Below are 18428 nucleotides of genomic sequence, written 5' to 3'. Positions count from 1 at the left end.
AGGGCTCCTGTGAGGAGAGGGGGAGCCCAGCGTGTTGCCTGGAAGCCAGCAAAGAAAGGAAGTCAGGTGGGGCCAACAGAGGCTTCGCTCCATGCCCGACTGCCCAGATTTTCCATTAAATTCCCGGGCGCCTGCACCCTAATGTTGTGGGAGGCCCTAGAGGGAGGAACCACGGTAAAACCTCGACGGAGGCCCCTGGGGGAAGTTGCTCTGCACTTCTTCCCTGCACGCCGCTGCGCCACATGATTGTGGGCAGCAGCAGTCGCCTTGTAGCGCAACAAGAAGTAAGCCCCGGTATGGGAGGGCACACTGGTGCTGATTTTTGTTGATACAGCTGCAATGCCAGATAGCGGGCAGCTGCAATGTGGGGTACTTCTGGAAGGTGAGGACAAGGGTGAGTTTCACCCCCTCCACAGGAAAGGATTGTGCCCAGGATTGAGGGCTGCATTGGCAGCCAAGAAAGCCCTGGCTTTGGGTGGACATAGGGCATAGCGGGGGAGTCCCAGACCGGCCCTCTGAGGAAGGCCAGTTGGCCTGTGAGCACCGGGGGGGCTGGTAGGGCGCGAGGCCCTAAGCTGATGTATGCAACTGGGGACTGTTACTATGGTACACTTCTAAAATGTGATTTATGCCTAATGTGATGATGCACAATGTGGTTCATGCCTAGTGTGCCTTTACCAGTAGTTACGGGTGGTTTACCAGTAGTTACTGGTTCTAATGGTTCTGACAGTGGCCCGATTGGCCCTGTCATATATATAATCCCCTGTGAAGTATAACCTAAGTGCCAGACGCCACAGTGTACATTTGTGATTATATTCTAATGTGTTTATGGATAAGACAAAGGCTATTTTCTTTATATAACTTTGTGTGGAGTTTCTTTTGTGGTGTGCCTAGCGTGTCGCTATTGTGTGTGTGTTGAGCAAACGCTTTACACATTGCCTCTGGGTTAAGCCTGACTGCTCATTCCAAGCTACCAAGGGGGTGAGCAGGGGTTATCTTCAGCGTGTAACTCCCTTGCCCTGACTAGAGTGGTCGTTTCTGCCTCACTTAGGCGCATGCCCTAGCCAACCAGAAATCCCATTTCTAACAAAGAGGAATATACGAGTCACAACATCAGCTTGTTGAGCAATTGGGAAGTGTTTTTTTACTGTTGCTGAGCATTCTGAATTGGTCAGTATGGGAACCAAACCGGAAAGTGTAAAACAAAGAGTGTTTAGAAATGAAGCTGTGCTGGGAGCATTCTACTGGAAAGGTTTATGTGTAAAAGTCGAAGAACTTTCAGGGATGATGTCCTGTTAGTGTGAACTAACTGCTGGTTTCTGAAATTACAGATGTATCATTCTGGACGCCAATTGCCTCTTTTTGACTGTGATCCAGTGGAAGCAGTGTAAATTTGTGGGCATAGATATAAGTTACCCACCATACCGTAAAATTCAAATACCAGCAAACAATTTACAATAACTCAGAGTTTGGGCCCATAGAAACTCTATGGGCCCAAACTCTAACAACTTACAAATCTTGAGGCCCTCCAATAGATCTTTGTAAGAGCTAATAGGGACTCAGGTATTAGAGACGGGAGACATGCCTTCATGACCGGTAATGAAGAAATGCCTATCTAACAACAATAATCAATTACCATATCATATCAATAATAGCATCAATAAAAATGACAAACTCTGAATATTTATCAAGGCACTTTTATCTAAACTTAAGATGTATGGTCAAGTACACAAAAGCACATTAGAATTTTTGTTACCTGGTTAATCAATTGAATATAGGTAATATCACGACACAATAACAGTTCAGAGTAAATACATTATAAATAAAATAACTGGTGTGAAGGGAGAGAGTAGAAGAGAGAAAGAATATGCATTACAATTTCAGTATGCAATTTGTGGAATCATACGAACCTAAGTTCAGTTGTAGATTATCAGGACCGAGACGCAAGGTGCACTAAAGCACTGCGTGCAATATTCTGAATAGTCAACCTTTCAGCCAAAAGGTTTAGCCTGCTTAACTTCACCAGCCAGTGAAGGGCAGGGGAAATCAGAAGAGTTCAGTGTAGGATAGTCAAATTTGGACCGACAGCATTTCACGCCCAAGATTCATCAAGGAAAATAGCCACACACGTCCTTTTCCCACAGCGCAGTTATACCTCAAATTATTCCCAGTTCCTGCCCACAAAGGAGCTTTTCACAATTTTCCACGATTTTCAATGGTTGGGATACATCGTGTGATTGTGGAATGATAATTTTTCAGCCCAAAACGCCCTGTACATTCACGTAATATCTTTGTTCAGTGTTAGCTGTGTTTCTAAGAATGTCAATATCAAAAACACCTCTTAAATAAGAAGCACAAATGCAACTTAACATGCCTACACGCTCGCTTCCGAGTTAGCTTGCAACTAGGTTGACACAATTTATTCATAGAGAGAGGATATTCAAACTGTAAGAAAGAGACTTTGATGATAATACTTATAACTAGAGCAATCAAGTCACCATATTATTCCTATTCGAAGGAAATAATTAAGGACAAAATACATTTGTCTAAGGTGTATAATGAAAAGACATAATACACTTTAAGGCCTACTTGGGAAAACTACAAAATCAGCATTTTCTAAGGAAAACGTGTTAACATTAAAACCTTTGAGAAACATAAACGCTTAAGCAGACCAATATATAAACATCATTTCATTATTTTCGTAAGCCTAGTCTAATTATATTTCATTAATAAAGTTTTTCTTTGCAGTTTCAGATTTATTTTTGAGAAAACACAGCAAGTCTCATTTCAATAGAACAATCATTTGCTAAAAACACATCAACTGCATTATTATTTTTCACATTATCATAACTCATTAGTAATCTTTCTCTCTCTTATTGTATATGTCTCAGCTTCACCAGTGTGTGACCTTTTCTGCATATTTTTCGATGCAGTTTGAAAACTCTCAGTGTTCAATGAGACACAATATTAGTCATGTTTCTTTAAGTATGTTTTTAGTAATTCACACGCAATGAGCACGATTTGATCAAGCAAAATCATTCTTAAACAATTTATGCTTCTTCAACTGTAATGCACTGGATTAATAATTTCAAGGAAACTAGGTGAGGCATACTTGTGGATACGATATTAGTAGCAGACCAAGTGGACAGATTCCTACTGGCTGCCAAACCAAGAGTCTTGGCTTTGCGCTTGGCCATAGTCTTATATTCTCTCATATCTCCACTTCAACTACTGATGTCAATTAAAATAACAGTTTTTAACATGAAGGTAGAGTTTTGGTGGATACATGTTGTGCCCGTAGATGAATACAATTGGGACCGCTCTTCAATGGTGAGGTGGTAGAAAAGGAGGAGGCATCTTTAGAAGAGATCTGCCAGACTGCAACTTGAGTATTGCCTCACATATTGTCATTATAAGTTATAAGTGAGAAAACCAAAAATGTTCAAGTTTATCTAAGAGTTCTTTACATGTTTTCTATTCAAATGAACTCATCGGGTTTATAGAACATAGCAGTGTGGTGTGGCTTTCATTATATCCTTAGCCTGGCTTAGGCATTCGTATGCCAAAACAGTATGGACTGGGATGAGAAAGATGGGAATTAAGCTTATTGTTCAGAATAGCTACAAAGGTCCTCATTAGGGTCTTGAATGTTGATTCACCTCAGTAGCCAGAACAGTGTCAAGGTTGGATTGGACTAGGCATAATGCGGATTGCCTGTACCATAACATTAATTATTAACAATAAATTGCTGAAGCATACTAGGTTCCTTCTTAATCACGTCCCCATGTTGATTCGATCAGTAGAACAGGGAGTTAATATGGAGTTTCGTATCATTTCTCATCTATCTGGTGAAAGTCCGAATCTGACACCAAATTACAAGGGGGCTTATTTATGAGAGCCAGCGTCACTTTTGCAACACTTACAATGGTACAGGTGTGACGCAGAGCTCTCATAAAGATTGATGTAGCCATGCAAAGCCACTTTGCTTGGCTTTGAGTGGTCTCATAAATCATGATTAAGGCGAGGCAGTTTAAATTGCTGTGTCACCATACCCTCTGGCCGGGAGTTGCTGTGGGTTTTCCCACGCAACAGCTATTGAATTTGATGGTGCTCCAGATTTACAGAGTGATGTAAACCTGGGGAAGCCTCAAATCTGTATATCTCCCGAAGTGAAGGGTAACGAGGAGAAATATGTTTATTTCTCCTCGTTTTTAACTCTTTCCATGTTTGCTGCATTTAGCAGCAGACATAGAAAAAGAAAAGCGCCTCATAGGATTGTTTTTGTGCAGGAAAGTGCCCCTTTCTGCACACAACCTATCCTTCATGCAGGGTGCAAGGGTGCCTATGGTGAAGCTAGGCTGCCAAAATGGCAACAGCGCAGGCAGATAGGACAGGAATGCACTGTATTACTTAAATATGATGCATTCCTGCTCTTTTACTTTGGTGTTAGGCAGCACAGCAAGGTGCCTTGCTGTGCTGCCCTACGCCAACATGCCTTAAATGAGGCTTAAATATGGTGCATTCCTGCCCTTTCACTTTGGCGTTTGGCAGCACAGCAAGGTGCCTTGTTGCACTGCCCTACGCCACAAAAAATGAGGCCGAAGGTCTTTAGCAGGAGTTAGCCTTGAGCTGGACATTCTAGTTAACTTCACCTCATGCCTGGAACTAACTGCCATTGCTCAGGGAGCTGCCCCAATGGTCACATACAGATGACTCCAGGCAAAGATGGTATCATCTTCTCATTCTCATAACACGGAGAGTTTGGTACCCCATGATATAAGTTATATCTTTGCTATGGGATAGGAGCACTTGGCTATTGAATTGGCCTCACAGTACATGTGGCATTCCTTACTTGTATTCCGCCATTAAGTGTACAATGACACACTTCATGTAAGAGCCTTACGAGTATTATATATGCAGAAAAACATGTTAGTTTGTCTCTCCCTTCAAGTTTTACTTTTCGGTTTCGCGCTTTGCATGTCCTCTACTCCATACATTTGCCTTTATTTTATTTCTTTCACTTACATACCTTTTTTGAATAGTTTATTTACTTCATATTTATTTGTATTGCACGATTTATCTGTTGTCTTCTGTGTTAATATTATAATCAAGTGTTAGGGAAGAAGAAGACTTTCAAGTAACGGTGGAAACACAAGTGTAAATTGCATGCCAAAAATGTCAATTTGTGTAGGCCTTGAATTTGGCTGTAAGAAGTCATGAATGCATTCTTCTTTTAACATTAGGTGCGAGTGATGGTGGAACTATGTAACAGCACCAAAGGAATATGCTTAGCAGGTACGTATCCAACAAATAATAATACAAGGCCTCAAATTCTTTGTTCTGTTAGTGATGCAATGTAATTGGTAAACATGTTTTTTCCCTTTCAAATTACATAATTCTCTGACGCAAATTTTTCATTGACATTTCAGATGAAGAAAGCTAACATACAATGGCTCAGCAATGCAAACTAATACATATTTTGTTGGTATAGGTGTAAGAACCTATAAAGAACATTTTGATGGTTTAACAGTACTGCAAACGGTAGCCAAATATATGCACAAATACTGAATCCCAGTTAAAAACGTAATCAACCTAATTAGAAACTAATCAATTTAATCTGTAATGAAGGATTCAGTTAATCAATAGTGTAAAAACAAACAGGTTTATTAGTTCAAAATCCTTGATGACACCCAGGTTCGTATAGTGGAGAAATTCAAACAATGGAGCGACGTGCAGTGAGACTGCCTTTTGGCTACTATCAGTGACCAAAGATGATATTGTAGAAGTCTTAATAGTCCCTGGAGACACCTTCCCCTGGACAAAATTCCATTTTAAAGGGTAGGGGGCCACTTGGGCCCCAAGTCCAAAACTGCAGTTGCCCCAGGTTTCTCATCCCCCAGAACCTCTCTAAATTATAAGTGGGAGAGAGGCGCGCACCCCCATGACCCCCATTAGGTCCTGATGACTCCATCTCCAGAGTTAAATTCAATTAAATAAGGGTAGAGGGACCCTCATATTGTTCCCGGGGACCCCGTCCACTGGGGCTAAATCCTATTAAAAATGGGGAGGGGACCATGGGTCCCCACTCCCCAAGCCACAATAAGACCCATGGTACCCCCATCCCATGGGGCCAAATAAAAAAAAATAGGAGAATGCGGTCAGCCCTCCCCTCCGTGAGCCTTCAAAGGCCTGAGGGATTCCATCCCCGGGACCGTATCTTATTTAAAAGAGAAGAGGAACCGCTCGTACCCCCGTACCCAAGCCTTCTTGGGCCCCGGATACTCAATCGTCTGGGGCCACTCTTTATTATAGAAGGGTGTTTCGGTGCCCACCTGGGGCACCCACAAAGCACCACGTTAGGGGCCATCGGGGACCCCCAGCTGGCTTCCTGCATGGTGTGGGAGCCGTCATTGCTCCAGCCTGGGGGTGCAGATATTTATGCTTGCTCACTACAGGCAGGAACAATATGTGTTCTATTTACCTGGCCGCAGGAGTGCGGGCAGAGAAACAGAATAGAAGTCTGCTCCCAGCCACGAGCATGTTTAAATCTCCCGCCGGGTGGAAGCAGACTTGCTTGTTTGCTCCTGTTTGGCAGGAGGTTTAAAAATGCTGCCGTCAGAAAGGAGCAAACATATGCTTCTCAGTCCACTGTAGTGAGGTCAGGGAAACTACTGCGTCCCAGGGTTGAGCTCCTCAGGACACAGTCACTGTGCTGGCCCCAGAGGATGGGGTCCCTAAGGTCTTTAAAGACTCAGGGAAGGGGCAGGAAAGCCCCCTCCTCTTTTATTTATGTTTTGGTCCTGGGGTCTCTGGACCTTATTAAGCTTGACTAGTGGGACCGCATGCTCCCCTCCCTTCATTTATTTACTTGTCTCCAAGGGATTGGGTCCCCGGGACCTTTTAAGGCTATGGGAGGGGTTTTCAAGGCACCCTTTCTCCATTTAATTACTTGGCCTTGGGGGATGTGTGCCTCATGCCTTTTTAGGCTTGGGGAGTGGGTCAAATGCCGCCCCCCATCACCCTGTTATCAGTCACTTTGCCTCAGGTGATGTGGTCCCCAGGCCTATAAAAGCTCAAGGAGGGCCTGTGCCAGACGCACATCTTTTATTTAATTTGTTTTCCCAGAGGATGGTGTCGCTGGGGCCTAATTTGGCTTGTGGAGTGGGCCACACCATCCATACATTTACTTACTATCCCCAGGGGATGTGGTCCTCAGGGCCTTTTTTAGGCTCGTGTAAGGGTTTGCACTGCCCCCTCCTTTCATTTAATTATTTGTCCTTGGGGAGTGATGTCCTCGGGTCCTTTTTAGGCTTGGGGAATTGGCTGTGTGGACCCTCTCCCCGTTATGATTCACTTCAGCCCAGGGGGATGGGGTCCCCAAGGCCTAATTAGGCTCTGAGAGGCGGGACGTGCACCTCCTCCTTTCATTAAATTACTTGATCCTGGCGCATGGGGTCACTGGGGCTTTTTAGGCTCAGGAATGGGGCCGCGTGGCCCCTTCCCCTTTTATTTTATGAGGTTCCTGGGGCCTATTTAGATTGTGAGTGGGGGACTAGGTGCCCCTCCCTTCTTTTGTTTACTGCGGCCCTGGTGATGGGGTCTTCTGGACCTCTCAGGGGCTCGAGGCATCAAAGTTATTAGCAACACAAAAAAGGCATCTCCTATTTAAACGCTATCTCTAGTGGCAACTGGATTTTAGACACACAAAAACATATATATCTCCACAACTTCACTGATCTAGTAAAGAGTGGCACACAACCATGATGCAAGTCAAGTTTTTTTACGGTATGATACTGGTGTCTAACATCAACACGTTTCGGCTGAACAACAGTCTTGGTCACAACCAAAACACTTGGCAAATTTTGCAGGTATATTATCAATGATAAGATGTCATGAGATATGTAATATGTGGGGTAATAAGCAGTGCATGGCAAGGGTACAAGTTATAGTTACTTTGGGCATGAGCTATGCTTACTTGAGATAACCATTTTGAGATTAAAAATAAATAAATAAAATTAAAAAAAAACTTTACATTGTTACTGAACATGCCGCAGGGTGTATGGTAAGGCCCTGCGACCAACCAGACCCAATCACCAACCCCACATCACGCTTGGTCATCAACCATCTGTGACTAGGGTTAAGCCTTTGCCATGCGGCATAGGATTAGCCTTTGGGCCCCAGGGACTCCATCCCAGCGCCAAATACAATTGAGCATAGAAGGGAGCACATGGCCCCCCTCCCTAAGCCTTTTTAGACCCTGGGGACCCCATTGCCGAGATCCTTTTTTTAAAGGGGAGGGGGCCCCCACTGCCCCCCTCCCATGCCTTATTAGGACTTGGGTGTAGGAGAGTAGAGTCTGCTTCCTATGGTCACCCCCACTTTTTGCGTTTGCTTTACTGGTTTTCGACTTAGACGTGGCTGTGGGCCTGCTAATCAGGCCCTGATGCACTCTCTCTAAATTCACACCATGTACACTAGGTACAACCACAATTGGGAATTGGTTCACCTTGTCAGCCCCTGTAGAAGTGTACCCTAGGTACTCAGGGCATAGGTGTAACCAAGGCATACCAGGGGCTGCAGCATGTATTATGCCACCCTTGGCTAGCCACTCAAACTGACACAACTGGCTGATCACTCAGCTGGGGCAAGGTTGTGTAATCACCCCTTGCTTAGGTATAGTATTCCTATATCTACCCTTAAAATATAGACACACAGTAACCTATAAGTCACTCCTATGGCAGGCCTTAATAATCCTGGAGGCAGAGTGCTTGGTTATGTGTGAGATGGTGCTCTAGCATGAGATGAGCCTGTCTGCAGCTTGCGGAACCATGTCCTTATAGCTGTTCTATGATATCGTCATACCATATACACTTAAGTGCATTTAAATCCTCGCGGTTGTATGCTAACTTTGGTTTGGCTTTATCTAAACATGTCGTGTAAGGTGTCATACGCTTTGGAATACTACCCCCTCACCAATTCTGGCGACGGGGGTAGCATTCCACCCTTCTAGAGGGAGAAGACATGTTGTTGCTGACTATCCCGGTTAAAGTTAAGCAGAGCCCCAGCATCACAAAATGGACGCTGCTGCCACAGACACAAGTCTGACCTCCTGCTGCTGGGAGTCCTTCCAGTCACGGAGGTTTGGACAATAGGTTTCCTGCCTGGAGAGGTGCGAGCACCACCCCAGACAGGACTTTGTGTATTGGGACAGGGAGGGCTGAATAGAATGAGACACTGCCTGGGGCACACTGGTTGCTCCATGCATAGTCCAGTTCAAACCGGTGCTGGGGCACTCCAGCCCCCGCTCTGGCGCGAAACTGGACACCCATAGGAGGGACCTAGTGAGTAAACCAGCCCCCTTTAGTTGTATAAAGGAAGGAGCTGACCCAGGAGACTTTAGATTAATCCTGGAATTGACTTGAGACGAAACTCTGGACCCTTCGACATTCACCTGAGCTGAAGACTGAAGAATCTCCCTTGTGGCCAAGGAGTGACCACCCTGGGCAACCAGGCACCATCCGGCAACTCGACAGCTTGCTTTGTCCCCGTTCCCGCCGGAACCCGAGCACAGAGCCTGATAAGACCTCGATTCCCAGACCTCTCTGACCCCACTGCACGACTCCAGCACAGCTGAGCCCCGTGGAAGGCGTCGGAACCCGTGGACCCAGGCAATTTGGAAAGTCTTCAACTTGCTAATAGCGCAGCTCCTGAGGCATCCTCGAAGCTGTGCACTGGGGACTGAGACACCCCGACACTGAGCTCCACCTGCACCGAAGACCAGCCCTCCACACTCCACGAGATCTGCGTGGGGCCCTTTTGCTTGTGTTCTGCTCGATGCGTTGTCCCGGTTGCTGGCCAGTTGGCTAGTAGCCCTGTGACGACGATCCTTTTGAAAATCCATTTCTGGTTTGGTTGCTCCAGACTGGCCCTTGCTTCCCTGAAGAGGTGAAGTACCTCATACCCTCCTGGTCTGCACCAGAAGCCTTTTGTGTATCCTGCGTGGGTTGCCTTTACTTAGGCTTGTTGGCTCCGATCTTGAAGTCGACCCCTCTATCTGCGAGAACCTTCATGGGACAGCTCCTCTCCAGCACCTGGTCGTCCTCGACGCCTCCTAGTCCGCGTGGCTGCAAAGACAAGCTTCCCGACAGCACCTGATTGCTCCTCGACGACTTCTGGTTCCTTCCTGGTTCCACCCGGTCACTGGCTAGTGACCTAGACTCTGTCCCCTCCACTTTCAGGTCTTCTTCAACTTCGATCCACCCTTGGATCCACCCGGACATCTTCCTCCTGGTCGCCTGCAGCATCTTCTTCCAAGGCTCCATAGGAATCAACGAGAAAACCCGATACACTTTGACACCTATGCACCCGCAGCCTGTGGGTGAGGTAACGCGAGTACTTCGGTGCTCCTGTAGGGATTGACTATCCTAGTGTCTAGTTTTGTTAGTTGTATCTTCCTAGTTAGACCGGAAGTGTCCTAAATCTTCGTTACTTACCTTTTAAAGTTCCCATTGACTTTCTATTGACTCTCGCTTGAGTGTACTGACACTGCACGCGCGCCTGTGGGCCTCCTACTCCTAACCTAAGGGTCAGATAGTGTAGCCCCAGCGATTCCCTAGGCCCTAGGCCTCTTCCCTTCACAAGTCGTTGTTCTTATACCACTTACTTAGTATATGGTTTTACGCGCCCCTAGGGCCTAACTGTAAATTGTGCTATTTAAAGTGTTTCTAAGAGTAACTTGTTATGTGCTTTTGCCTCTGACCTCATCAAGAGTTCAGAGGAGTGTGTTAGTAAATAAATACATATATATTTTATATATATCCTGTGTGGTGTCATTTCATTTGATATTCAAGGGGTTACATATGGTAAAACAGCTGGCTTTACACGCCCTCAAGAGTCTTTTAGCCTAAGACTGTTCTCTCCACGCTACCACTAGGATAGCTGGTCTGTAAGGTTGACTTTACAACCATCACCATAAGGGTTGTTTGGACTGGTGCAAGGTGTTCACTAGAATAGTGACCATCATATACCAGGCCAACTTCTCACACTGGGGACCCCAGCTCACAAACCTGTATCTCTTTTAAAGGGAAGGGGGTCATGTGGCCCTCCTCCCTTTGCCTTATTAGGCCCTGGTTGCCCTCCAGACAGGAGAAATCTGTTGTTCTGTTTCCCTACCAGCATCAGTGTGGGACGGAAAACAGAACACAAGTCTGCTCTCAGCCGGCGGGATCATTTTAAAGCTCCCGCCTCTGGGAGCAGACTTTGTGTTTGCTCCAGTTTAGCAGAAGTTTCAAAAATGCCAAGCGAGAGCAAACACAAGTTTTCCTGCATGAGCCGGGGCTGGCAGGGATACTGTTGTATCTCTGGATGGGCTTCCTGGAACATAGCAAGTGAGCTGGCCCTGGGGAATGGGGACTTTTAAAGGCACTGGGATGGGGACTACGCACAGTGGCGGCCGGCATGGCTCGCGGGTAGGGGAGGTGGGTGCTGGTTTCTCGAGGGGCGGTCACAGGGGGGGGTCGCGGGCGGTGTCACATGGGGGGGCAAAATAATTTTTAAAAATCTATACTTACCCACATCTTCTCTGCTCCTGCTCTCCTGCTCTTCTGCCTCTGACAGGAACAGGAAGCAGGCAGGCAGCCAGACTCCCTCCCCTGAGCCAATCACAAAACTGCAATGCAGTGTTGTGATTGGTCTCAGCACCGTGTCACGGCGCTCAGCCAGGGGCTGGAGGGGTGGGCATGTTCTCCATGCTGGCTGTAGTTCAGCCTGCATGGAGAACAATGAAGTGCCTATGACTGGTTTGGGTAGCCTGAGAGGGCTGATCAAACAGTCACTGTGCACTTTGGAGTTGGTAAACCACTCCTCCCCTGCCCTGCTTGTAGAGCAGAGCAGCTCCCACCCGTTTGCCACAAAGCAGCAGGACATGATAATAGCTTAAAGTTATTATAACTTTATGTATCTCTTCTTCACACTGCTTAAAAGCAGTAGGGCGACACTCCTCTGCCATAGCGGAGGAGCTGCCCCCCTCTCTTTAAATAGACTTTGGGCCTTGGGAGATGGGATCTCCAGATCCGAAAAGGCCTGGAGAGTGGGGCTTAAGCCCCCTCACCTAATTAATGAATGAAAATTGATTATTGAAATTGGCCCCCTTTGAATGGGGTGCCAGGGGCGAAAAATGGCTAGGGTAGGGGTCTGCATGACACCCTTAAAAGATGCTTCAGGCCCTGCACAATGGGATCCCTGGGGCATAAAACAGCCCTGGGAGGGGAATCGTATACCCGCCTCGCCTTAAAAAATACTTTTGGCCCCGGATGAGGGAGTCCAAAAATGCGTGGCCCCTCTCCCAAAAATGTTTTAAAGCGACGGCCACATACTTCTTTTTGGAAAAAAAACATTGCTGCAGATTTGTGTTCCTCCTCAAATTTGTGGGAACTTATGTTTTTTTAAAAACGTTTTTGTTTCCAGGATGTGGAACTGAGTCCTAAGCTCACTGCCACCACTTCCTGGCTGAGGTGGTGGCAGCCAATCAGGTCTCACTTTTAGATCAGTTGGCTCAGCAGATCCGCTGTGGCGTGAAATGTACAATTTTGTTTTAACCTTTTAACCCGTCCCCCCAATTTTTTATTTTTTTTAAATTGGGAAGGGGCCGTGTGGCCCCCTCCCGAGGCCATAATCTGCTCCAGAGGCCCCATCCCTGGGGCACGGCCATTTTTTAAATTCTTTTTCTTTTTGGAGGGGGGCTGCCTTGCCCCCCTCCTTCGGCCTTTTATGTCCACGGGGACCGCATCCCCCGGGATGGCCTTTTTTTTTTTAAAATGTTTTTTTTTATATTTGAGGAGGGGGCCACTAATAGCCCCAGGGACCTCATCTCCCGGGGCTGGCCCTCTCCGTTGGGGACCTTGGGGGGGTTCCCAATCCCCCCACGGTACCACCGGCTCCCCGCATCCCTCGGGAGCCGGCATTGCTTTTCCACATGGGGAGCTGCTAAATGCAATTTGGTTTGCATTTTGAAAGATAGAGCAGGTTTCTCTGCTCTCTCTTTCAAAATCCAAACCAAGTTTGCTATGGCAGGGCAGGAGCCGCGAGGCTCCCGCCCTACCATAGCAAACTACAGTGTCCCGGAGGTGGGCACCCCGGGACACTGCAGGAGCCGGCCTGGGGGTGGCAGTCCCTAGGGCCATCAAGGGCTCCAGGAGGGGGGCCGCGCGGCCCGCCTCCCAACATTTTCAAAGCTCCGGGGGGTGGTGGTCCCTGGGGCTTGGGGGTCCATAATGGACTCCCAAATTAAAAAACTTAGTGCCCTGGGGAGATGGCGGTCCCCAGGGTGTGTGGGGGGGCTTAAGCCCCCACACAGGATTAATTATTTTAAAATTATAGCCCCGGGGGCGGCGGTCACCGGGGCTTGGGGGGGCTCTGAGCCCCCCCCACATATTTTTTAAAAGCCCCGGGGGTCGCGTTCCCCGGGGCTTGGAGGGGCCTTTGAGCCCCCCCACCCATTTCTGTTTGTAGCCCCAGGGGGTGGCGTTACTCGGGGCTGCAGGTGGGGGCGTGAGCCTCTTGCATACATTGCAATCAAAAAACAATGCCCCAATAGGTTAAACTAGCAGTCAATTAAATATACATGCGCATCGCATTGCTTTCAAGGAAAAAAGGAGAACACACTTTGGTTTAAAGTAAGATATTCAATCATCTTATTTTGTAATCCGAATACATGGTCAGTAATATACAGTTATGAGCAGCACTGCATAAATTCAATTTTGGTGACAACCATAAAAAACTTGGTGCTCTACAAAAGTGACAGTAGTGAAGGTGGCGACGCAAGTGAGAGGGTGAACAGCGTAGACGGCGCACTGTGAACAAGGTGCAAATAATCTACAGTGGGTGGTTCAGATCATGTGACAAAGTGGTATCACAGATTAAGAATTTCTTTTCATTATTTGAACAACAAATAGAGAAGTACGCCTTTTAATGAGCTGTGAAGTCGACGGCGTTTCGATCCACGTTAGTAAGGATCGTCATCAGGACTTGGTTGTCTGGCTTGGGGCGAGCTGCAAGGGAAAGGGAATATATCAGGGGGAGGGGGTTAATGGTGGTCAGGGGTGGACAGGGGTGAGAGAAATGTGCGTTTACCTGGAAAATAGCTTGGTTGGGCCTGATCTCGGGGGATCATCAGTTTTGAATCAGAATCAGCAAGGGAGCACTGTAATTAAAGTCGAGGGCAAGCATTACTATTTGCGTACACACATAATTGTAGGTAACAAGTGAGTTAATGTTAAGTGGTACCAGCCGGCAAGAAGCTCTAGGCGGCCGTGTAGAGTGCGCCCAGGGCCAGCACGAGTCTTAAGGAAGGAAAGACAAGAGCGGGGCGATTGAAAAACCTGCTCAGTGGTTTCATGCAGGATGGAACAGGTAGTGAAAAAGGGGTAAGTAAGCCCCAACCAAAGTTACCTTGTGGATCAATCGTGCGGGCATAGGACGTAGTCCTCGAATCTGGTAAACCCTGGTGTCTGGCAATGGGGTTGCTTTGTTTGCGCGTGTGGGCGGAGATGCGGGCGGCTAAGAGAAGTCCGCCGGCAGCAGCACGAGTCCTGTGAGGGGGAAAGGAATGGGGCGATCAGTACTAAGATCAGCCGGCCAGTATGTAGTTAAGGTAGCGGTGGTACCGAAGGGACCACAAAATCGGGGTAGGTTGTCATTACCTGAAGGATCAACGTGCCGGGTCCGGACTGAATCCAAGGTCTGGAGTGCGGGCGCGTTCGTCCTCAGTGGCGTTTCACTTCTGCATGTGGGCGGAGACAAGGCGGTGATTTGGTGGATGACGGGGAGATGGGGGGGCGTGGTTGGGAACGTGAAGGTTGGAATTGGAAAGGACGGGGAAATACACAGGGGTGAACTGATCAATGTCGTGACCATAGGGACTGTAATACCGGCATAATTTACAGCACAGTGATGGAGTAATGAAATTACATAATGTTCAACAATTATCAATACATCGTAATTAAAAAATAGTTCTGGAGAAAAATGTTTGTGACACAAAGAACAATACATGAGTATTTTGTTAGTAGATCAAGAATTTGTTTACACTGAACAGATACACACAGTAGGTAACAAGCAACTGTATCTCTCATAGTGCTGTTTGTATCACTAAGGCAGCTAAGGATTGTTTAAAATTAGAGACTAAGATGGAGTGAAGGGAGTGGACAGAGGCCCCATCAATGAAGGGGAAGAATTTAGTTGGTAACTGTACTGTTCCACTCATCAATTGTGTTCAGCCCATTGTTAACAGAATCGCAAATGGTCATCCATTTGCACTCAGCTTTGTTGAGTAGAGACTTAATGTCTCCTCCACGGATAGGTAGAATGGGTTTCTCCACCACTTGCCAAAGGATGTCTGAATCCAGGTGTCCCAATTCTAGGTAATGTGTCACAAGGGGAGCTGTCAGTATTTTGCAGTTAATCCTGCTTTTGCGCTGTTTGATCTTCTGCGTCGTCTGGCCAATGTAGATAAGATCACAGGGGCATTTAATCGCATAGATGACATTTTGCGATCTACAGTTCGTGTGATTTCTCAATTTGTGTGAGCGGCCATTGAATTTGAATTCTTTGGTGTTGGCGGTTAGGCTGCAGACGCCACAATTTTGACATTTATAATGACCCACGATTGGATCAAGGCCCCAGGCTGCTGTTATAGTGTTTTTCCTCTCAGTGGTTTAAGGCCATGTAATGGCGTGTACCAGATGGCTGGCCAAGTTGTCACCACGTTGGTATGAGAATAGCGGGGCTTCATGAAAGTGTTCATGTGGACGAAGGAGGGTCCAATTCTTTTTAATGATAGTACTGACTTTGGTACTGTGGGGACTTAATTTAGAAACAAATGGAATCATGGTCATGGACTTCTTGGGTTGAGTTGTCAGGAGGAGATCTCGATGACAATACCAGGCTCTTTTCTTGGATCTGGTCACCAGACGTTTGGGATAGCCACGATGTATTAGCTTTTTAGAAAGGATATCCGCTTCTTTGAAAAAATCTTTACGCCATTTGCAGTTGCGGCGGATCCTTAAAAACTGGCCATAAGGTAGTCCATCACGTAGGCCGCACGGATGATAGCTGGAGTAAAGGAGTAAGGTGTTCTTTTCGGTCGGTTTTCTGTATAGGGTGGTGCCCAGTAGTCCATCTTCTGCATGAACGGTGACGTCCAGGAATGGGAGGCCGATATTTTTGCATTCACTGTGGAATTTAAGATGTTCTTGGGAACCATTGAGCCAAGTGATGAAAGGATCTAAAGTTTCAGTAGTGTCATTCCATAGTAACAGCACGTCGTCAATGTACCTCCGCCCATAAGTTGATATATTGGAAGAAGGGGTTGAGAGGTGTCAGGATCAGGGTTGTCTCCAGATTGTGTACGAACAGGATAGCAAAATTGGGGGCAAAGCAAGCGCCCATGGAGACACCCTTTATTTGAAGGTAGAATGTGTCACGGTACAGAAAGTAGTTATTCTGAAGTGCTATTCGGACAAGATCCATGATAAAGTCAGTAGGGATGCGGGTAGGTTGGGGTCTGGAGAGTAAAAGAGTCTGAATTACTTGTAAGCCTTCATCATGTGGGATGTTTGTATAGAGGGATTTTATATCCAGCCCCGCCATAACTTGGGTGGTGGTATCGAAGGGTAGATCCTCTATTGTGTTGATGAGGTCCATTGTGTCACGGATGTAGGTATCTGTCCCAGGGACGAATTCTTTTATGATCGAGTCTATGTATTTGCCAAGGGGTTCCAGTATGGAGCCGCAGCCAGAGACAATGGGTCTGCCAGGTGGATTTATATTGTTTTTGTGAATCTTGGGCAAGACGTATAGTACAGGTGTACGAGGGCTCGGGTTGTTTAAAAATTCAAATTCCTTCTTCGTAATAATGTCTCGTTCTATGGCTTCTTTGGTGATGGTAAGTATTTTGATACGGATATCTTCCAGAGGGTCCTTGGAAAGGGGGCGATAATGTTGTCCATTTGCAAGTTGTCTTTGGATTTCAAGATCATATTTGGTGGTGCTCATAATTACTATCCCGCCCCCCTTGTCGGCCGGCTTGATAATGATATCATCATTATTCTCTAAAGTCTTCAAAGCCTGTCTTTCTGACAAGGGTAAATTATAAGGGATGAATTGGGAACGGCTTTTCAAGTCCATTACATCTCTTAACACCAACCGTTCAAATGCCAAAATTACGGGTGCCATGGCATGTGAAGGAGGATTGAAGGTCGAGGGTGGGCGGAAGGGAGACAAGATGGTGGAATTGTAGTCAGGTTTATTTGAGAAGAAATGTCTCAGTCTAATCCTCCTGAAGAATTTGAGTAGGCTGGACTGGAGTTCCCTTGCCTCTTGCATACATTGGCATAAAGCCCAGGGGGATGAAGGTCCCCCGGGCTGGGGGGCCAGGGCTCCCCATTACATAACACTATTGCCCCCGGGACTTGGCCCACCGGGGGGCTAAATATCAACAAAGCACGGGGAAAAAATTGGGCCCTGGGGGTCCTTGTGGGACACCCTAAGCAGGCCTTGGGGGTCAGGGTGTTTCTACCCTGCCCCCTTTTTGCGTTTTGCGACTTAGTTTGAGTGATTACTTGTGCCTCGGTTCTACCGAGGCACAAGATGGCTGCCAACACTTCCTGGTTTGGAGTGTTGACAGCTAATTAGCATAAAGCTCGTGATCAGGAGGGTGCACACAGGGTGCACACAGGGTGCACGGATCCACCGCTGCATAGATATATATGTAGTTTAAAGAAACAAGGGAACCCTCTAGGTAGTCAAGAACCAGGGGTGATAGTATTATAAGGCAACAAAGGTCCTTAACTTAATATAATACTCAAAAAAGCAAATAATAAATTATAGACAACAATGTGTGCTATAAGCAAAAATGTGTCCAGCCGGACACTGATTTATTCAATGTAAGAAAATCAATAAGGACAAGGTGAACAATTATACAGTGGGATACAGTCCTGTATCCAATACATAAAACACATAAAGGGCAAAACCAAGGGAAATGAAAAGGAGGTAAATCCAGGCAATTTTATAGCGATGGGACGCTTGCTAAATAATTTGAGAGTAGCCTACCTAACCCCCTGTAGTAAACACAAATAGGTGACACAATGGAAAGACTGGTGTGTGACTACATTAACAGTCTACGGCGTTTCGATCCTGTACATAAATGAAAGGATCATCATCAGGACTTAAATTACATTGCCTGAGTATTTAGATATGCAATTCTGTTGGAAAATTGTAGAAGGAAGCACAAGAAAAGAAATAATAGTTTAAAAGTTTTTAAGACCTGCACAGTGTTGTCATTCTGAATACAGACCATGCTTAATATGAACACCTTCCATACGTGAGTGAATATGTGTTAAAGTGTCACTCGGTCAAGATAGGTAAGTGACAAT

General features: G+C 46.4%; 1 protein-coding gene across 1 annotated transcript in view; it reads left to right on the top strand.

Moving 5' to 3' along the window:
• The window catches only part of GLDN (gliomedin), a 600890-nt gene that overhangs the window by 37487 nt on the left and 544975 nt on the right, over positions 1 to 18428 (top strand). Inside the window, exon 2 of the mRNA XM_078684820.1 lies at positions 5244 to 5295. Coding sequence (XP_078540946.1) covers positions 5244 to 5295 — 52 coding nt within the window. The remainder of the gene's footprint in view (positions 1 to 5243; positions 5296 to 18428) is intronic.

Source organism: Lissotriton helveticus, chromosome 3_2, assembly GCF_964261635.1.
Source record: "Lissotriton helveticus chromosome 3_2, aLisHel1.1, whole genome shotgun sequence".
In the NCBI taxonomy this organism is placed as follows: Eukaryota; Metazoa; Chordata; class Amphibia; order Caudata; family Salamandridae; genus Lissotriton; species Lissotriton helveticus.
Note: the sequence above shows the minus strand (reverse complement) of the source record. Positions and strands in the feature narration are given on the sequence as shown.